This window comes from Xenopus tropicalis, chromosome 7 (genome assembly GCF_000004195.4).
Source record: "Xenopus tropicalis strain Nigerian chromosome 7, UCB_Xtro_10.0, whole genome shotgun sequence".
Taxonomy (NCBI): domain Eukaryota; kingdom Metazoa; phylum Chordata; class Amphibia; order Anura; family Pipidae; genus Xenopus; species Xenopus tropicalis.
Window position 1 is genome coordinate 78,450,281 of NC_030683.2, and position 22,908 is coordinate 78,473,188.

General features: G+C 37.2%; 1 protein-coding gene across 2 annotated transcripts in view; it reads right to left on the reverse strand.

Annotated features, from left to right (window-relative positions):
* grik4 (glutamate receptor, ionotropic, kainate 4) overlaps positions 1 to 22,908 on the reverse strand; it is a 339,069-nt gene that overhangs the window by 3,823 nt on the left and 312,338 nt on the right. For both annotated transcript variants that reach the window (XM_031906130.1, XM_004916121.4), the window contains exons 16-19: positions 21,651 to 21,816; positions 13,465 to 13,690; positions 10,532 to 10,660; positions 136 to 254 (exon numbers count right to left, since the gene is read on the reverse strand). In XM_031906130.1, the coding sequence (XP_031761990.1) occupies positions 136 to 254; positions 10,532 to 10,660; positions 13,465 to 13,690; positions 21,651 to 21,816 (640 nt within the window). The remainder of the gene's footprint in view (positions 1 to 135; positions 255 to 10,531; positions 10,661 to 13,464; positions 13,691 to 21,650; positions 21,817 to 22,908) is intronic.

Genomic DNA, 22,908 nt, shown 5'->3' on the forward strand with positions numbered 1-22,908 from the left:
CAGATGCGGCCAGCGATATGTGCCCTTCCTTGTGAATTTAAAGGAAATTGAACGTCCCAAGTGATTTGTTCAGGCTGCTACGTATGAGCTACATATTGCCATTTCCATAAATAAAAACATATAATTGGAAGTTACCTCACTATCCTCAGCATTCCGTACAGTCCAAAGAAACTCCAGCATTGCGATTAAAATAGCTACGATAAGCCCACATATTAATACCACAAATATACCACCAATGTTTTCCATTCCCAGACCTGTTTAAAAAACAAAAGGGGTGAAGAACATGGTTATCTGATCTTTAATCAATGAACAGAATGTAACACACCGAAAAACAAATATAAAAATATAAAAAGAACGACAACAAATATAGGAACTTCAGTTATAAAATAGTGATATAAAGGAATTAAAATACAGGTATGGGATCTGTTATCTGGAAACCCATTATCCAGAAAGCGCCGACTTACAGAAAGGCCATCTCCCATAGACTCTATAGTGTTATGCATTTTTTAAAATTATTCTTTTTTTCTCTGTACTAATAAAATAGTACCTTGTACTTGATCCCAACTTAGATATAATGAATCCTTATTGGTAGCAAAACAATTCTATTGGGGTTAATGTTCAAGATATTTTTAGTTTTTTTCTGATTATTTTTAGTCAGAAAACGCCAGGTCCAGAGCATTCTGGATAACAGGTCCCATACCTGTGCATAAATGTCAGCATAATTATTAGATAAATTATGTGTCAAAATATATCAGCATGTCAACACCTTTTTAGCATGACTTTAGAAATCATGGAAATTCATGGAAGTTCATTGTTTCTTCTTTCAGTACCTTTCGAATAAGAATAAATGGTAGATTATGCCTACACTGGGGTGATGACGTTTAAAGGAACAAAATACAATGACCTATTTTGGAAACAGATATGACACCTCTTAATATATAACTTAAAGGGGTTGTCCACCTTAAAACAAACTGTTTGTATAATAGTTCCATACCCACACCTTGTACAGCACTGTGAAATATGTTGGTGCTTTATAAATAAAAGTTAATAATAATAATAAAGTATAGACAATAATATCCACACAATTTGCAATTGGTCTTCATTTTTTATAATTTGTGGTTTTTCAATTATTTAGCTTTTAGTTTGGAATTTCATCAGCTATCTGGTTGCCAAGGTGCAATTTACCCTACCAACCAGGCAGTGGTTTGAATGAAAGACTGGAATATGAACAGGAGAGGCCTGGATAAAAAGATAAGTAATTAAAAGTAACACGACCATTAGCATTGTAGCCTGACAGAGCAATAGTTTTATGGCTGCTGGGGTTTGACCCCCGATTTAAAAGCTGGAAAAAGTTACAAAAGGAAATAAAATAATCTTTTTTTGCCTTCCTCTGGATCAACTAGAAGTTAGGCATTATGGTTGAACGTGATGGACGTACGTCTTTTTCAACCTACCTTACTATGTTACTATGTTACTAATTGCTAAGAATTGACCATTCTATGCAATACTAAAAGTTAACTTAAATGTGATCCACCATTTTAAGGCTTTTCTTCTTTAGGGTGAAACCTATGCTGTGGGGAAATTGATGTTCAAGAGAAAATCATGTCTCTAGGGTGCCATCTTTGATAAACAGTTAAAAATGGTTATAAGTAAACAATTGTTTACAATATAAATAGATGCTAAATCAAATGTATTAAATAGAATAGTGATCTTTGTGTGTTTGTGATTCTTAAAAATCTGTCAAAAGTCAGTATAGTATATAAAAATGTGCTTGTTTAGGCTATCTACTGGTGCGGGTATGAAGTACTGCCACATATATGTCATTTAAAATACTGTGTTAACCCAATAAAGTCTTTTATGTATTTGATATGATTTCTGATATTGTAATGTACCTTTTTATGACGTTAGTACTGTATATTGCATTTAATAGCCTTTCTAAGTTATTTGAAAGCATTTTGTACAAAAATTTTCTCCTATGTATTGTATCAATATTGTAATTTTAGTTGTCATATTAATCATGTACCACAAAGCATATCATACTCACAGATACAATTTATAAGGAAACCTAAAAGGGAAGTCCAACCAGCATTCTCAGTTATTGCTGCAATACAGCTCTCTACCAAGATGAACATACTCTACCTTCAGGATACCTAACGTCAAATGTTTCACACATTCTTTTTTAATAAATATTCTGTTTTAAAATATACTTTATTTAGTTATATTATAAGAAATAGTACTATTACTGCTAAATCTCTTAGTCCAATGTCATGTCAAAAGCATTCTGTCTATGGCTTTATAGGGCACGTTCATTTTATTTTTTTTAAAATATTCCGTGCACAGATGCAAAATAGAGATGCATTCCAAACTTCAAAGACTCTAAAAAGCCATCTGCTGTGTGATCCCCTTAACTATAGACCTGCTGCTTCCATTTTAATTTCTTTGGTGTCATGCTTAACCTTGCAGAACCTCAGGACAGATGAGAGTGCATGGAAGTGACAAATCACACCAAAATGTTGCTGGAAAGCATCATGTGAAGGGACATGTACGATATTAGACTCTCTATTCATCTTCAGTGACCTGTATAAAATCACCTTCAGGCTTGCAATTAAAAAGGATCATTGAACAAACCTTAGTTGCATCAAATATACATTTTATAGCATGTGTTGGGTGGGATCTATGCCCTTCATTATGCCATTTAATGAAAATTTTAATTGTACTGTGCTGAAGTAATAACACAACCGTTTGGCAAAAAATCTACTTATAACACCAAACACCCTAAATAACACTTTAGTTAATGTGCATGCATGATATGTAGAAGGCCATTAGATAGGCTAGCTCCCATAACAAACCCAGGTAAAAGTCTGCAAAAAGCAAGCAATTCTGTAAAATTATATAGTAGGGTGGAGAAAAGAAAGTGATGGAAATAAAGAAGCTAATATGCCCTAATGGGACTTTATGCAAGCTATGAAAAGTAACAATCCATCCTGTTGGACCAATGATTGTATTCACTTCCCTGATACCACGGGCTGGTGCTCCTGTTAGCAAAAATCTCACCGGCCTGGGGTACATACAGGCCAGCAATCCTCTTCCCTCTTCTTTCTTCGCACCAGCTGCGCATATGCAGTAGAGTGAAAAGCAACACTTTAACAAAAAAGCTTTTTGACTTTACTGTGCATGTGTGGGCCCTAGGATTGCAGTAAAATAAGAAGGAAGAGGATCGCTCACCTGGAATGTGAGATAGGACAAATATGGGAAATATGGGAGACAAGTTTGTCAAAGATAAAAGGGGAAATAAGGGACAGAAGGGCAGGGTGGCTGATCTACAGCTAGTCCACAACAACAGTGTAGAGCTGGGTAGGACACATCTGACCTGGCATTTATGGAGCAAGCTGACTCTCAGAGCCCTCTGGGGCCTACTGGTTAGCAAAGGAGTGCCAAAAGGAAAAACAGGTTGTAGTAATAGGGGATTCAATTATTAGGCAGGAGAATTTTTAGTTTTTGCAATCGGAGTACATTATTGCCTATATAAAGGAAGCAAATGTGCCTAATCAGTTATTTTCTTCTTTGTGTAAAAGATGTGGAGAATTTATTTTATGTGGGACAGATGTACCAAACACAGGTAATAGCTTTTTATGATGCAATTAGTAGGATGTTAGGCAGTGGGCTTGCAGTAGATGTGATGTATATATTTTGTAAAAGTGTCTGATACAGTGTTCTGTATTGTGTTCACTTGTATGGGCCTGCACAAAACTATGCAAGCCAACAAATTCAATCCAGGATTTGGTATTTTTGCAACAGGATCAAACTTGCAATATGGGCATCTAAGGCCACTTAAAATTAGACTATATTTGGCTAATCCTTGATGAAGAAGGACTTAGGGATTGTTGAGGATAAGCAATGCCAATTAGCAGCTAAAAGGCAATGTCATCTTTATTTTTTTCGTAATGATCGGTATTTTTGCGAGTTTTTGATCGCCGTTGCGCCTTTTTGTATGTTCCGCGACTTTTTCGTCGCCGTCGTGAAAAAATCGGATTTGTTTTTCCACCGTTTACAATCGCTCAATACGAAAAAATCGTGACGGCGACAAAATAGTTGCGCAAAATACGATAAAGCTGCGGCGGCAACGAAAAAGTTGCGACAAATACGAAAAAGTCGCGACAACGACAAGACGGCAAAATTTTCGCTTCCAATCGGAATTTTTCCCTTTCGGGATTCAAATTTGTGGATTAGTAAATCTCCCCCTTAGTATCGTTTATCTCCATGCTGCAACACTTCTGTCAAATCATACGGGGAAGTAAAACTCCAAGAAAGCTGCAAGTGTATTCATTGGGATTTTATTTTCTTTCACATTTATTTATTTATTCAGCTTTATCAGGTAAGTGGTAATTTATTTATATCAAATTACTACAGAAGTGTAATACCTGTTAATAAAGTGACTTTCCCGTGTCTGGTATTTATTTGTATATAACTATCCTGTAACTTATGATCCTGAGTTCAACTAGGAATTTACTTTATCCTTTATACACTTTTATAATTAATGCACTTAGTTGGTAAGACAGGTAGGTATCATTTATTCCAAATTTGATGGGCCACTTACTCTACATGGACAGATGTCAAGGTGAGTAATCAATTCGTAAGTATCCAACAACACGTTCACATAAAGAGATTACCCAATTTTTTCAGCATGGGTAAGTATCGGCTCAAAATTTTACCATGACGAGTGTGGATACAGCAACTACTCTACATAGGTGATAAACAATACTTAGGGGGAGATTCACTAAGACCCGAATGCTCAGAGTGTTCATACGAACGCTCCGAGCGTATTGTTGCCCCTTTTTCGCGGCCGCGCAAAAAATTCAGAAAGGCTCTGCTGCTGTTTACAATGGTCAGTACGAAAATTTTGTGACTTTCGGATCGCCAATACGATATTATCGTAATACGATTTTTTCGTAAGCATTTTCGGGATATTTGCGAATCCGAATTTTTCCCATTCGTGATTCGTATTCGTGGATTACTAAATCTGCCCCTAAGTATAACCAACCAGACCAATTTACTAACAGTTGAGGTGATATTATTCACTAGTCAGTCAGTTCTATTTATGATTGACATTATAGGGTATAACGTTAAATTTTAACTTTTCCTTCTTTTCTTTTTTCCTTTCAATTTTTTAGCGGCTTGTTTTTAAGACAATATGAATTAAAAGTTATATTTTATGAAGCTACAGGTGTGCCAGGATTTCATGTATCTATTTAATACTTGTTCTTATAGTCCACTTTACACACTGAGCACCCTGCCTTAAAATACTGTAGTGCGAGGTTCTTCCTTTGTGATACATATCTTTATTGAAAGGGTCATTCTTCCACTTTACAAAGTGCTGGTGAGGCCCCATCTAGAGTATACATGCAATTTTAGTCTGCAGTGCTCAAATGGGATATTATTGAATTAGAGAGAGTGCAAAGAAGGGCAACGAAGCTTGGTAATGGTATGGAAAGTCTCAGTCATAAAAACTGACTTGCCAAGTAAGGGAAGTTTACACTGAAGAAGAGGGGCTTAAGAGAAGATACGATAACTATGAATAAATATATAAGGGGATCATATAATATTCTTTCTGATGTTTTATTTACCAGTAGGTTCTTCCAGAAAACAAAAGGGCATCCATTCAGATTAGAAGAAAGGTTGTTCCATCATACTATCCAAAAATGTTTTTTGTAGTGAGAGTTGTGAAGTTGTGGAATTTTCTCTGTAATAATATAACAGTGCCTTGTATTTAATCCAAGCTAAGATTTAATTAAATCTTATTTGAGGCAAACCAATCCTATTGGGATTATTTAATGTTTAAATTATTTTTCATTAAACATATTTTGAAATCTACTGCAACCCATAATGCTGTACTTTTACAGATGAATTACAGCAATAGTCATATTGAGTAACTATTGTGATGAGATGACCTGTAGTTTAAAGTAGATGTATACTGTTCAATATTGTTCATGGTAAACTGGTCATGTGACCAGGTTGAGACATCAACAAGGGAATGGTTATGTAACTGTGTCGCTGCACTATAAATGATGCACCCCTGTGGTTGACAAAGCACTTAAATAAAGCCATTGGTGAGCATTGCTTTGGGTAAAACATATGTATCACCAGATTCCCAATAGAAAGCTATTTTTGGCTCTTTATTGCACATGTGGGAGCAAAAATTCTTTAGGCCAACAAAGCACCCCCTGTGTGAAATTAAGTCAATAACACTTCAGGCACATTTTTCTGATGTTTAGAGGATCAGTGTCTTTTGATAAGGCATTGATAATGGTTTTACAATAGCTTTCAAGACACCACTTTTACATTGCAATGCATTGTCAACAAGGCAATCAAAAATCAGTGCAGTGTTTTAAGTTATTCTACAAGCTTTAGGGTAATGGCACATGGGGCACTTTGTTGCCTACAGGAAATCACTTATTGACAATCACAATCACCTTATTGACAATGCACTGTGATGTTACTGTGGTGTCTCAAAAGCTATTATAAAACCATTAGTCAAAGCCTTGTCAAAAGAAACTGATCTTCTGCGTGCATAAACATCATATAAAAGTGCCTGAAATGTTACTGACTTCATTTCAGCTGTGCTGCTGACACCTGGGGTTACTTCCATTTAGGAACATGATTGCTTTCCTTGTTTTAAACACTGTGGGTCAAACGTTCCTCCTTATTTTCAACATTCTTGCAAAGAAATCTTCAACTAAATAATTACAAAGGTATGTGTGTGCCAGGCAATCTTTTTACATAAAATAAATGCCAGTGATTTTCTGCAGTGTGACAGAGACTCTCAAGCTGTAACATTTATACTGTATGATAGCATAGCCATATTTGAATCTGAATCCTAGCTCACTTATAAATCTTGGTAACAGAATACTTAGGGGCATGTAGTAAAGTCGTATCCTAACACTTTCTTTCCAGATACTTCTACTTAATTTGAAGAACTCATATTAGGCCTCATTTGTGAAGCCAAATGCAGTGAGCAAATTGCAAAAAAAGGCCACTGTCTGCTTCAGAGCCTGCCAGCCTCTGCGCTACGTTTCAGAAAGGAGAGACCTGAGGCACAGCCATTTACTGCGTTAGTCAAGAGGCAGACGGGGAATTCACGATGGTGTCCCCTTGCCTGCCCCCTACCTTCCCCTACCTTGCGTGTCATTTAAAGGCACATGGTAGGGAGCAGCAGGATGTGCAACCCACATTGGGCTCTAAGGCAGGTGGTAATGACAGGACCTGTGCTGTTGCCCCCCCTTAGTGTTGTTGCACTTGTGCCCCCTAGAGTATTAAATGATCCTATTATCTTTTACTGCAATGTCGGTAATGTCACTGCCACTGGTGCATTTAAACAGCTTTATATTTTCTTCTAGATTTCTGTTGCTTAGATGGCCTTCTAAACATAAAAATACTTACTAGCATTGAACACCATGACCTTCCTTGCTTTGCTACTACAAAACTGATATACAGTTTCTGTCTTTATTGCTCTACATTTATAAAATAGACTTTGGAATTCTGAAGAATTTTCATAACCTTACTACCATATAATTTTGTGTGTTTCTAACCTTTTGTTTGTAAGCAGTATTGGCAAATAGAATATATAACCAATATATCTTTTTTCAGACAGATGTTTAATATGTTATAAATACACCCTGACTTAAAAACACATCACATCTGTTTTATTATTCTTTATTTATATAGCACATATTTATTACAAAGATTATTAATTATTTATATAATGCACACTAACACTGGGGGAGGTGGCACATATTATGAACTCTCCAGTGATTGTAATCACCTGATACCCCGGGCCATTGCCCCTGTCAGCAAAAAACTGCACCGGCCTGGGGTATCTGCGAGCCAGCAAACTTCTGTCTGCTTATTTGCGATGCCAGGCAGATGCATATGCAGTAAATTGAAAAGGCCGGTGTCACGATCAGTATCCCAAAACTCAGAACAGACTCCAAGGGTCCGGTCTCGGCTCATGCTTCTGCCTATAACCGCCGCCTTCACGTCGGGAGGAGCCCTTCGCTACTCCGATGCCGCCAGGACCCAAGGAGAGAGTTCTGAGCAAGCTAGGGAACCAATCGTATGACAGGAAGGTGGGGAACACTTAGGGGCTGATTTACTAACCCACGAATTCGAATCCGAATTGGAAAAATTCCGATTGGAAAACGAACATTTTGCGACTTTTTCGTATTTTTTGCGATTTTTTCGGCGCCTTTACGACTTTTCGGAAATTATCACGACTTTTTCGTTACCAATACGATTTGCGCGAAAAAAACGCGAGTTTTTCGTAGCTATTCCGAAAGTTGCGATTTTTTCGTAGCGTTAAAACTTAAAAGGCGCAACGTTTTGCGCAAATTTTAACACTACGAAAAAATCGCAACTTTCGGAATGGCTACGAAAAACTCGCGTTTTTCCGCAAAAATCGTATTGGTAACGAAAAAGTTGCGATAATTTTCCGAAAAAATCGCAAAATACCGATCATTACGAAAAAAACTCAATCGGACGCATTCGGCCCGTTCGTGAGTAAGTAAATGGGCCCCTTAGAGTAGTCAGGACGGGCCGGGGTCAGCAACAATCGGGCAATGTGGTACAGAGTCAGGATCTAATAGAATAGTCAGTCAGGCAATGGTCGGTCCAGGCAGCAGGCAAGAATAGTCAGGAACAGGCAAGGTCAATACAGGCAGCAAACAAGACAAGGTCAGGTACAGGCTAAGGTCAAACATGACAGGAACAACAAGAGAACACACCCAGGAACTCACAGGAAGCATGGTGCCATAGTGATGTCATACGCGCGCCGAACAGTGACGCGAGTGCGCATGCGCCAAGCGCTGGACGTGAGCGCGCATGCGGGCGCATAGACGCACACATGCACCCATTAAGAGGCAGCACTCTGGGCGCGTGCGCACCTGGCAACAGACGGCGGGCGTCCCCGCAGAGGAGGAGGCGGCGGGCATCTCCGCCGCCCCACTAGACCACCAGGTACCTTTACAGCCATTTTTTTGTTAGAGTTCAGCTTTTCACATGAAGAGGAAGAGTATCGCTCGCTCACAGGTACCCCAGGTTGGTGCAGTCTTCTGCTAACAGGAGCACCGGCCTGGGGTATTAGGTAAGTGATTACCATCACTGGGGAGGTATCTAACATTTTTGCACCCCCAAGTGCTTGTACCTTTCCTTCTCCTTTAAAAGAAACCAGTTAGTCTAAGGTTTATGAGGTGTAGGAGAAGAGCAGAAAAAGAGGATACCCTAGCGTAAATAGGGTGAAAATATCTACCTCCATACATTGCAACATGTTTCCCTGTATGAAAAGTGTGAAATTAAAGCTCACCACAGTAAATTTCCATTGCTTTCCATTCATTTCTATAAGACCTTAAAAGGCATATTTATCAAATGGTGAACTCTAACTTTCACCCATTGATAAATATACCTCCAAAAATCCAATAGAAATGTATAGAGATCAGTGGAATTTCACTGTGGTGAGGTCTAATTTCACAGCTTGGCCTCAGTGAACCCTAGTTAAATCACACCCCAGAATGTTGTGGCATTATCACCCTACCACTATGCTTCCCTCTACTAGAGCATCCCCTCTTTAACATTGCAACTTCTTAAAGGAGAATGCAAGTCAAAATTTAAAAAGCATACTGCCCAATAGTCCTCCTATTGTTTAGTAAAAACGCCACACTTTTGGCTCACCTAATCAAATATTTACTCAGTCACACATACTTCACATTTTGTAGAACAGGCAGCCATCTATAAAAATGGTATTCTCCCTTCCTTTCCCTCCTTGCTTCATACTGCACATGTGTTTCATTCCCTCCCCCCCTCCCCTCTGCCAGATCCGCTTCTGATTGGCTGGTGGGCATGTGTAGCTCAGAACAGGAGACAGGATCAAGTTACACACATGCTCAGAGAATAGGAAGGCTGCCGCTGGCAGCCTACAGGAAGTGAAGAGAGATTTCAGTGATGTCACTGGAGTCTTCACACTGCTGTAGGCTGCCAGCACCATATCTCAGAGAAGCAAGCAGGGATCTGGGTATTTAGATATGCAGTAAGTACTTAAAAAGAATGCCTTTAGACTTACTTTAATTTTATATTAACCTTTCATTGTCCTTTAATGAGCAAAGTTTTAAAACGACTGAATTTTACTATCACAAGGGAAATGGAGACTTAATGAGGGAGTAATTTTTTGCATCACTTATAAAGAGATATGTTATTATGACTGATATGAACATTGGCATAAGAAACATTGTGCTACAGAGAACCATTGCAGTCATTAAAACAGACAAGTCAAATGAAATTAAATTACACATTTCTGTTCTGCTCTAGTACTTTATAATAAAGCTAACAGAAAACCAGTATCTCTGATATTAAGTCTCTAATATTAAGTCCTGGAAGCCTTTGGACATCTTTGAGTCATGATAGGAATAGCAGTTGAGAATATAAATCATTTAATTTCTGGCTGAAGTAAAAAAAAGTAATATCTGAGATAAGTGACTTGTGTTACCTTTTGCTCTGTGGTCCTCCTCCTTTGGGCATTTGCCTCCATCCCACCATTTTCGTTTCAGGTCCTCCAGACAATTGTTTTCTTGCAGTTGAAGGATTGCAAGGTCAAACTCATCACGGAAAGCAGAGCCTAAAGTAAATTGAATTGTCCAAAAATATTTTACTTTTAATAGTTATATCACACAGAAGACCCAGAACGGAGAATCACTCTGTTATATACTAAACCTTAAATATGCCTTTTGCTTTAGCTATATATTACATTCATTGGTAAATAACTTTTTACATGGAAAGTGACATGGAGGATGTATTATTACGGTACCCATACTATAAATCTGTTAAAATACAATTAGAAAAGTAAAAAGAAATATTGTTTATAAGACTTTAATGCTAGCAATATATAAGGGTCATAGGGGCCGATTTACTAAAGGTCGATAAAACGAGTGCTATGTATATGTGCTATGTATGTTTTTTGCGACTTAACGATCAATTCATTTAAATTCATTAATTCATTAAAATTATGACACTTGTCATAATTAAGAAGTGATGTTCTTAGCGATATATTTCACCGCGTGCGATATTAGCGCATGATATTACGCACATAACCATTACTTTCTGAAAACTACTGTTCTGAAAATTATCATTTCACTGAAAACTGGAGGATGCATCACTGTAGGACGATCACATACTTCTAAATCTGACTGCAAACTCCATGTTGCGTTCCCAAACGCTCACGAACTGCAATTTTGTTTAAGTACCGCCTACCCCAAGTAGGTGTTAATATTCACACAGATTAAAGCGATATTTTGCGCATTTAACACTTCATATGTGTTTGTGAATCATGCTTTAGTACTATCTTTATTCTCTAATTAATGCAATGCGATAGAAATAAATAAATTTTTTGGCGCATGCGATATGCGTCTTAACGCATATGAAATGACTTTGACTTTTGACTTAATTATCGCGCACTTTTTAATGCAAAAAAGCATGCGATAAGCATTATCGACCTTTAGTGAATCGGCCCCATATTGTGCTGTGTAGCTACAACCATTTTAACATGCTACTTCCATATTTATAGGGACAAGTATGTATTGATCTACAGTTAAGCATCATATACATGGATTTCCCAGAGTGAAAGACTGATAGATAAGCAAATATTTTAATATACTAAAACCATATACTGTTTATTAGAAGCATAAAAAGCAATAAACCTTATATAACTGTTACTGCTATATAAAACTCTTATGTATGAGAGATTCTGTTTGAACAAGTAATTGTGTGGTAAAGATAAGCAAGTGTTGGACCATTTTCCATGGCATTTTGTCCACTGTAGCTCTCTGATTTAGAGTGGCATTTAAGTCTGTAAACCCTTTTGAATTTTCAATATTGCTGCATAAATACAACCTAAAACATGATCTATTTTCCTAAAGTCCTAAAACTCTCAAAGTTACATATTTCCATGTGGCAAAATTATGTTAACACTAGTTTGCAGTAACTGGTGTGCCCTTTTTGGGCAGCAAAAACCAGGGGCACTTGCATTCGACAGCAGGGCCCTACTGGTTACCTAAGGTAAGTTTAAGCGCAGTTTAACTGGGGCTGTGGTATAGTGAAGGCTGCCTCCGGTTGGTGTGGGGCTTAATTCAGCCCTGGCAATATATAAGTGCAATCAAATATTTCAGGTAACTGTTCTACAGTCGTGCGCATTGGCTTGGATGCATTTTAGCCCATTACTTTTTTACAGGACTTTGACTTTTTGCAGCATGATCCAATTTTTTTATTGAGCTTCTGGTTATGGACTGATACTCTGACACTTTAATGCAGAAATTGCAGGTACAATTAAGAATTCATAGAACACTGACATTTGCCATTGCAAATTATGGCTTTAGATCCTTAGACTTTAACCTGGGGTTCATTGAAATCTCCTGGAGTATTATACACCTTACTTTTCATGGGACATTGATGGGTGACCATTGCTTGGATGGGCATTTATACATGGTCTGTCTGGCTGGCATATTTTTGGACTGGCGCATCTTAAGAAATAGTTTTGTGTCATTTTCTATCCAAGCAATCATCAATAAATTTGTAGAAGGCTCATGGCTTTAACAAAGAAGGAGCAGTTTTGTCATTAAGATCAGATTTGGATATGAAGACCCTGATCGCTTGCTCTTTAAATAAGGCCTTTCATACTCAACCTTATTATCATCTCATAGATTGAAACACCAGACTCTAATTTCCCCTTTAAATTTAAAACTAAGAATTCTAAATCCTTACACATATGTAACATGAATCATTTTCTACAAATAAATGAAAAAGTATAATGTTATTTCTATTATCTGATTTGAATCCTTATGTGAAAAACTAGTACCTAGTTATGCAGGAATATAAAAGATTCAAAAGGTTTTATAACTTGCACAAATAAAATAAATACAAATAGCATATATTCTTTTATATGAAGTAAAACTGTTCATAATACTGCAATAATCAAAGAATATTACATTATTATTTACACTGATTTTTAAGTTAGAAAATTGGCAATGATATAAAATCATGTAAAAAAGCTCAATTATCAACTTGCCTGACTGCTTAATAAATCTGCCCCCTTGCGAAGATTTCTGATACTGTTCTGCACTAATTCCATCAAGTCTGATAGGTTTGCTATGGTGAAGGTTGTAATGTGTGTCTGAGACAGAAATTTCAAGAGATATTTCAAAACTCTCTCTCTCTTTCTTTGTAGTTTATAATCTGTTGCTTACCCTTATGAAAAATGTCCTGCAGAGAACAGCTCTACATATGAATTATCAATGTTATATAGGAAATATTTTCTCAAAAAGCTATCACACCTTATTTACTTCACTTTTTAACCTACAGATCAGTCATTTGTATAAACAGAATCTACTAGATATACAACTATAGAAACACTAAAAAAATAGCCCTTACCTACTGGCATGCCAATGCCGTAGCCCTTGGTATCCAGCAGACCACCAACCTGAGTAAGGTTACAGTTTCGTTGCCGATAATACTCATTCATAGTGGATTCCAGTAGAAAGGCATAGTTAGAGTTCAACACCCTTGCGATTCCCTCCTCTGTGCTCTTGACAAATACACTGGGCTGCTTTGAGTGCATGTAATTCCACATTCGCTGATAGGTTTGATAGCGAGAATTCTAAATAGAATATATGGAATACAGAGAATTAGCTGTTTTCTACTTTATAAAGCAACAGGCAATATAAAAATAGTGAGTCCCACTATACATAGCATTTCTACCAATACTTCTAAAAAAGTGTCAAATACAATATTTGCAACATTTTAAGTTTCTTGCACACTTCTGCCATACAAATACCATGCAGTACCCTGGAAGTAGGATTTATTGTACAGGTATGGGACGTTTTATCCAGAATGCTCGAGACCTTGGGTTTTTCCGATAAGGGATCTTTCCGTAATTTGGATTTCCATACCTCAAATTTACTAAAAAAATAATTTAAAGATAAATGAACCCCAATAGGATTGTTTTGCCTCCAATAAGCATTAATTATATCTGAGTTGGGATCAAGTAAAAGATATTGCTTTATCATTACAGAAAAAAATGTAATTTTTTTTTTTTAAATATGAATGATTTGATTAAAATGGAGTCCATGGGAGAGGGCCTTTTAGTAATTCCGAGATTTGTGGATAACAGGTTTCCAGATAACAAATTCAATACCTGTACTGCAAGAAACAATACACTTTCAACATGTAATAGAATTTAAGATAGTGGTGCTCTTTCCCTATCCCTTCCTTAAACAGCATGAAGCTCACTTGCCAGCACAAGTTATCTCTGTTTGGTTAAATGTCACCCTCTTATTTGCCATCGTGACTATACTATCAGCTTTGGCCTTTGTTTCAAGCAGGCAATATACTTAGGGAGCATAGTATTTAAATATTATAGGTAAGAAATTCTTTAAACACTGTTCTTAAAATGCATGTTTTTGAAATGGAAAGCCAACAGAATACTAACACAGAGTTCAGTTGACACTTTAATCGTCTATTAACTTTTTCATTCTGTTACTCTAAGGCTTGTAATTTTAACTATCTGGTTGCTAAATTTGAATACCCTAGCAACCAGGTAGCAGTTTTAAAATCAAAATTCAAGCAAGGGCCTGAAAAGATAAAATTACAGCAATGAAAACAAATGAAACAATAAAAACCCAAATAAAATTTTCCTTAGCATTGGTCCTTCTATTAAATACTAAAATGTATTGTGAATGTAAACATTTGAGCAGTCAGAGATGCTGCAGATGCAATTTCACAGTCACAGCATTTGTTTGGTGTTAAAAAGGAGGCTACGGGTCTGAACAGTAAGTACCCATAAAGCAAAAAAAGTTTTTTTATCCTAATGTTTTAACGATCATTTACAATATAATGAAATAGAAGATGCAAAATGAATAACACAATACAATATTAATAAGTATCAATAACATGTTCCAGTGTCTCTTTAAGTACAGTGCAAGCAATAATAGCATCACTGGGTATACAGCAATACAGTTGAGGAATATCATATTATACATACATATACCAAACAAGCAATAAATACAAGTAGAATGGATTCAGCTACTTTACATATGGAAGGATTTCAGCTGCTTGTCAGCTTGTAGTAAATTACATATATAGTAGTGTATTATGTCAGTTGCACGTGCATTTTGAAGTGAATAGGATGCAGTTACGCTAAAAAACCTTTGGTGTTTTGTCTTTTTGGCATTCTGTGTCAAACTGACCCCTGCACTCGATTCTTTAGGTGCACGTTCACTGCGTCAGTTGACGATGGTAAGGAATCTCTAGGGTTCCCCATTGTCAGTAGACGCACTGCATGTGATTTGCAAGAGCAGATGGGACAGAAGTAGCACCGCCAAGTGCAATTATGCAACCGTATATGGAGCATCTTTAGATGCAAGTACTTTTTAATGGCAACAGCTCTTGCAGGTCATAAGTAACCGCTTATGTATTTATTTTTCCTTTCTGAAAGAGAGCACATACATTGTGCTGTGTAAAAGGTGAGTGGGATGATTTTTACCTATCCATATAATAAACTCTTTTTTTGTGGTTATTTGTTGAAGTGCATAAATCACAGTTCACAGAGGGTGTAGTTAATAAAGTACAAATCATTATTGCTCCTTGCAAGGTGGTGGGAGTTTAAATACATAATTCCACTCTCCAGAGTTCCGAGAAAAGCTTTAAGCACAAGAAGCATTAATGACCCATGTGTACTGTTAAAAGAAATATAATAAACATAGATTGAAAACAAATATTCAGTATCAGCAGAAGTCATTAGGCTGACAAAGATTTTTGCAGTCAGTATTGCTCTTTTCAGTAATAATATCCTGGGATATTTATATTGTTAATAACTGTTGGGCATTCTCTTCAATATCTCTTTATGTTATTTTGATATGTGTTTTGTGCTCTTGATGATTTCGAGATCATATTGCTTCTGTTAGATCGCTGCCCTTTTTCTTCCACCCTGATGTTTCTGCTTTGGTCTACAGCTTGCCTCCTGTCCATGTCTATGTATCTCTCTACGTGTTATCACTCATAGCTTGCTATTGACTAGGCTTCTGTTTATCTCACGTGTACCAGTTCTAGCCTGTCTATGGATTTCTCTTCTGCCTTATCCTTCTACTGCCATGCTACATAATCATTCGTGTTCTGACCTTGCTGCCAACTCCAGTTTGCTTCCCTGCCCATAACTCTCTAAAGAATTTCAAAGGCTTAATGCTTAAGGCCTTACTGTCATCAGGTTTACAGGAAATGATGACTATCATAACTCTAGCCTGTTAATTACAAGCAATTATTATGTGGGAATTAAATATAGTTAAGTAGAAAGGTTTAATAGGGTGCAGTTAAGAGAACGTAATATGTGTGTGTATGTGTTGGGGTTTTAGAACATGACCAAAAGGTTAAAAATAAACCAATTTTTGCAATATACAAATGCAAACATATAGACATTTAGGGGCACATTTACAAAAGCACGAACGCTCGAGCGTTCATGCGAACGCTGCGATGGTATTTTCGCCGATTTTTTCGGGCGTCCGCACGACTTTTTCGGACAGCGCACGACTTTTTCGGACGTTTGCACGAAAAAATCGGAAAGGTTTTACCGCTGTTTACAATTGTTCGGTACAAAAATTTTGTGACTTTCGGATCGCCAATACGATATTATCGTGACTAATACGATTTTTTCGTAAGCATTTTCGTGATATTTGCGATCTTACGAAATTTTCGTTTCCAATACGATTTTCTCCCATTCGTGATTCAGATTCGTGGATTAGTAAATGTGCCCCTTAGTGTGCTGTATTAAAGGACAAGGAAAGGCTAAGTCACTTGGGGGTGCCAAAATGTTAGGCACCCCCAAGTGACTTTAATCGCTTACCTTGTACCCCGGGCTGGTGCCCCTGTTAGGAGAAAACAGCACCAGCCCGGGGTACCTGTCGAGAGCGCTTCCTCCTTCCTACTCGCGCTGCTACCAAATGTCCCGGGCAAACGCATGCGCAGTAAAGTGAAAAGCCAACTTCTCTGTTAGTGGTGTATTAAACAAACACTCATTGTAAATAGAAGTCCCTTATAAAGGTCACTGGCTCTGGCCAAAATGTTAGGCTTTTAAGTAAAGAGAACTTTTTAGCTTCATCAAGACCTGCTGAGTGTTGTAGTTTAGACATATATATATACAGTCCTTTAGACTAATTCTGCATCTCATCTGCCCGTGTATGAGGAACCCCCGAGGACCCTACCTGATTGAAAATTGGCTAGGTGTCGATTGGGCAGGTCTGACTTTTTTAGTTGGATCTTTCTGCAATATGACCACCTAAGGCATTTGGCCTAGGGCAAAATGATTGTATTACAGTGACGGAATGGTTGGAGCGAGGACAGCATCAATGAGCTGATACAGGCCCTAGGTCCCTTAGGTGCCCATATCACAAAAAGATCCACTTATTTGGAAATCCTGCCAAATGAGCGAAACTTATAATGTATGGCCACTTTAATTTCCCAGTGATTGCCTATTAATCCTGTCCTAGTTTGGTCAGTATAACATATACATACTTTGTTCATCTATAACCTACCAACTCTCTAACTCCTATCTGGAGGTTTGATTTGAATTAGAATAAACTTTCTGTCAATCACAATGGAGCCATTCTATTGCAGTTTGGCCTTGTATTTATATATGTTGGTCATTTTCATTTGTGCACTGGGACCTCACAGTTGCTACTGACTTTTAGAGAAAATCACCCAACTTTCATATTAAGTGTGGATGCTTATTAACCATCAGGACTGCATTACTTATTACTACAGAATTAATGGGTAAATGGTAAGTTACACCTTAATTGAGAATTTATTGCTCAAATTCAAGTACAGGTATAAAGTCATTTTGTTTTCAAGGTCAGATTACTACTTTTTTTTTAGGTGACATTAGGCATGATTGGCACCTAATGCAACATTCTAGCAGGTTTTCTAGCAACTTTATAATGAAACTGTAGCTGAATATATAGCCATCTAAGAGAAAGACAAATATATTCATGCATGTTATTATGAATAATAATAAACTGCACAAAACATGTTTTATGTTGTAAATAGAGAACACTTTTTCTAAATGTAATAGAAAGTCTTCTTTATATAAAGTGAAAGCCTCCAAGACATATGTATTTAGCAAGTACAAAATCACTCATATACCAAACCTAAAGAAAAAATCTAAATGCAAAGGCACCAAAATCAGACAAGAAAACAATCTACAGAAAAACAGCAAACGTGATTATCTTCACAACTAGAGAAGAATGGTCAGTACCCAGTACATGTTTTTACAATCTCTATCAAGTATTGAGAACTGAAACGTGACTTTGATAAATATGACCTATTTTCCAGCACACAGGCTTAAATGAATTTACCATGCATATTTTTATCCTTTCATAACTTTGATGAATTGAGAGCTAAATGTCCATAGACAAACCAAAGCTACAGTTATTTAGTGGCTTGTTGCATTTGACATTTTTGCAATCTGTTTTTAGAGAAAAATGCATAAATTGCTAGTTAAAACACACATACAACAAATGAATATGCATGGGGAAAAAAGGAAATTGAAGCTCCACAAGTATAATTAGGCATGACTTGAGTAGTCTAAAGGCCCCCATACACGGGCCGATAGAAGCTGCCGATATCGGTCCCTTGGACCGATTCGGCAGCTAATCGGCCCGTGTATGGGCAGAAACGAGCGGCCTGGCCGACCGATATCTGGCCTGAAATTGGCCAGATATGGATCGGCCAGGTTAGAAAATCCAGTCGGATCGGGGACCGCATCGGCTCGTTGATGCGGTCCCCGAACCGACTGCCCATGGCCGCAAATGTAATCCGATCGTTTGGCCCTGGGGCCAAACGATCGGATTATTTTTTTTTAAAGCAATTTGCTACCCGATATCGCCCACCCGTAGGTGGGGATATCGGGTAAAGATCCGCTCGCTTGGCGACATCGCCCAGCTAGCGGATCTTATAGTGTATGGGGACCTTTAGCAATAGATTCAAATTCAATTATCTTAAAATTCTTCCAGCCCCCTTTGAGGTACAACATTTGTATAGGACATTTTACCGACGTTACAGATGAAAAGATTTCTGTAGCAGCTATTTAATCATAGTTACAAGACAGTGAATAAGTATTCACCCCTAAATCACACCCTAGCAGACCTTTAAGGTGAGATTTTAGGATTATTAGACAAGCCAGATATCTCCCCAAATCTCACACTAACTTGCCCACCAGACTCTGCTTTGGGGCCCCCTCTGTGGTAGCCATACAGTTTGGGAACTACTGCTCTAAAGATAAAGACAGACTGAGTTCAAGCTGTGATCATTTATAGAATTTGCTGCATTTCTCGGAAAGACTAACAAAGGAGTTAAATAAAATATTTTTTGTATAGATGGCTGGCAGTAGCAATTAGAAGATAAAGGTAAAAGATAAGGGTTGAGACTTGGGCAGGACAGGGGTGGGTTGTTTGGGGCACCACAGGTAGGGCCTGGGCAATGTCCATGGCTCTACCAACAGTTAATCCACCCCTGGATTTAGTCACTTTGGAAATCAGAAGATGTTTGTTATCTGATTTCTGTGTTCTAGGTGAGTGCATCTGAAGGTCGATTAGATATGTTTCTTTTTTTGTATGAGCAAAAGGGCCCATCTACACCAGAAGTTTTCCGTTCAAGTCTCCCTGAAAATTAAGTCTCCATATCGCTTTTTTTGTAATAAATATTCTGGTTTCAGTAATTCAGCCATCTTTTTAAGAATATTGATGACAGACAGTAAGCCAAAATCAAGTTCAGAGTAGGCTGGCAAATGTATCTTGGAAAACAAATTCTGTATTCTTTCTCTACATTCCTTCCTTCCTGGGTTTTACCAGCTTCTGCTCGGGGCAGGGGGCATAGTTTTGGAACCATTGCTTTGTGCAATACATTTTATTCATTTTTTTGTGGTTTTAAAATAGTTTTTATGACTGCCCACTTATTTTTATTATGTTTGTGAATGTTCTTATTCATCCAGGTCATGTTATATCTGTAGTAATAAGTCAAATCAACTGGATTTGCTGTATTTTTTTAAGACATTTCGCCAGTCATCAGCTCCTCTGAAAAACACATTTGAAGACCACATTCTCGACAGAGAAGATGACTGGTTCAAAAGAGGTGTCCATATATGTGAAAACAGCAAAACCAAGTTTGAATGGTTGGGGTGCTACATTTATTGTGTGCCACATACAATGCTGTTTTGGCACCTCTCCCTTGAAAGTTTAATAACATAGCTTCAATCATGCTAATACAATCAACACCTCATCTTCATGAGATCCCTGACCCCATGCTGGTTATGATAAACAGATAATGCTGACTGCACAAGTCATTCTGAATTTAGAAACCCAGTCCGATATTTTTCAAGAAAAACACAGCAAGTCCAGTTGATGAAAGTGTTTTAAAATATTATGTAATTCTGCCCTGGTAATAGTTCTGTGTTTGTTTCAGAAAGACTACTTTAGTTTATATAAACGAGCTGCTTTGTATCCATGAGGGCAGCTATTCAAACTTGAAAAAAAGAAAAGGCACAGGTTACATAGCAGATAACAGATATCCTTTGTAGCATGCAATAGTGTTTTACAATACACGCTTATCTGTTTCTGCTATGTAACCTACCTCATTTATCCATATTTCTGTTAGAAAGGTTACCCACATGACTACACAGAAGATTTGTTTGTGGTTTATTTGTGGGTTTTGTACTATTTTGAGCTCTTCAGCAGCTCTCTGTTTTGGAATTTTAGTAGCTATCTGGTTGCTACAGTGCAATTTACCCTAGCAACCAAACATCCATTTGAAAGAGAAACTAGGATATGAATTTCCCAGAAGAGAAATATAAGTAATAACAATTGTAGCCTCACAGAGTTGCCGGGTGAGTTACCCCCATTTGAAAGCTGGAACAAGTCAGACGAATAAGGCAAATAATTCAAAAACTATAATAAATGAAGACCAAATGAAAAGTTGCTAAGCATTGGCCATTTTATAACATATGAAAAGTTAACTTATGAAGCACCCCTTTAATTACTTTGACACACTTGTTTGGTGTAACTGTTCCTTGAAAGACCATCAAACTGAAATCCAAAAGTTTGGTTAGTTCAGGGAAATACCTGTAATGGTATTTTTTAATGAAATTAGATTTTAATGGCTTTGGCTGCTATAACATAATAGGAGGGTATTGGAAGAAACATGAAAAATTGTGGTCCGACAGCTAAAAGACAATGGCAATTTAAAAGCCTAAATCTTTAGACATTGCAATTAATACCTTTATAGAATCCTGGGACATTAAATATTAATAATTATACTTTGCATATTTATACCTTTATCAGACAAATACAAAGGGAAAGTAAGAAATTAAGGTTTAAAGTGGCCGTTTAAATAGAAATGAAGTGAGCAGATGCGTGTCCTTTTGAAACTAGCTTGGTAAATTGAATGCAAATAGTAGGCTATGTTATAATTGGCTACATATTTATTTTCATAGCAATCCTAAATGAATGACACTTGCTTCAATTGCACAAGATGAGTTCACAATATGTGCTTCCAACCATCTTCAAAAAGACATTTACTTGGAAGAAGGTCATGCTGGAGCCGCCATGAATTGTACCATATTCGATTGTGGTCTGGTCTGCCAGGTCATCCACTGACTCAATGGGGACATCCATTCTTTGCACAGTGAGAAATGCAGCAAGATTGGCTGTATACGATGAAATAATTATCAGGGTAAATGCCCACCTGTATGGAAAGAAATGATGTGCCATAAAAATGGTGTATGTAAATAGCATGCTGTGTTCTGTGCTTCCCTGATTTTAGATACAAAATAAATAAAGATATTAATCTTCATAATCTTCCCTTCACCCTATTAACTCCTAATAGGAAAATAAATCTTGTGCATTCCAAATTGTAACACTTTTAATAACATGCCCCATAGCTACTGATTATTCTAAAGTATATAAGTCATATATAATAAGGTCATATATAAAGTCCTTCTAAAAATGAAGCAGTTAAGTGAAGGCATCAGGGCCACAACTTTGGGGAACTGAAAAACTTGTGCTGAGCTGGGGGAACAGAGTGGAATTCATTTAGTCCTACAGCCTTGAGACAGAGCTGCTGAGCTGATAAAACTGCTAATACAGCTAACAGCTAAAAATAAGCACTTTCAGCAAGTTAATACTTGGAGGACTTTATATCACCTTTAATACTCACTCACCATTCCTGTAAAGACCCGATTAGTTGATAGAAACCATTGTGTCCATGCCTAAGAATGTTTTTTTTGCCGTTATCTTCAAAATATGAACTAATTATCAATTTGTCTTAAATACTGAAACCGATAAAGAATATTATTTTCAATCAAAAAGTTGAACCTGAGCCAATTTGCCTTTGTCCAGTAACAGAACCATAGTGTCTGTCCTTACTTACCTTAGCCTAAGGTGTTTAGGTGGTTTAATTACTGTGTAGTTTTATTATTAGAATAACTATAGTCACTGAGATCAAGAGCTCCTACTACTTGGCAGGAAAAATACCAAGGAACAGAAAGAGAACATGTTCAGGTACTGGACTACAAATACACTGTGTATAGTTTTGAATTATGTATGCATTAGGGTTGAATTAATAGTATTTTACTGGCTTATCAGGGATATTATTTTAGAGAGAAGGAATTTCCAAAAGTGGTGATTGTCAGGAGTGCCCAATGGCGCTCCTCTCTTCTTCAGAACCGTGTCCATGATGGCGCCACCCATGGCCGAGACATGGGATGTGGTGCCAGCGTGGTGACGTCATTGCCTAGGAATGTGATGTCATTAATCTGTGCTTGTCATTAAAATTCAA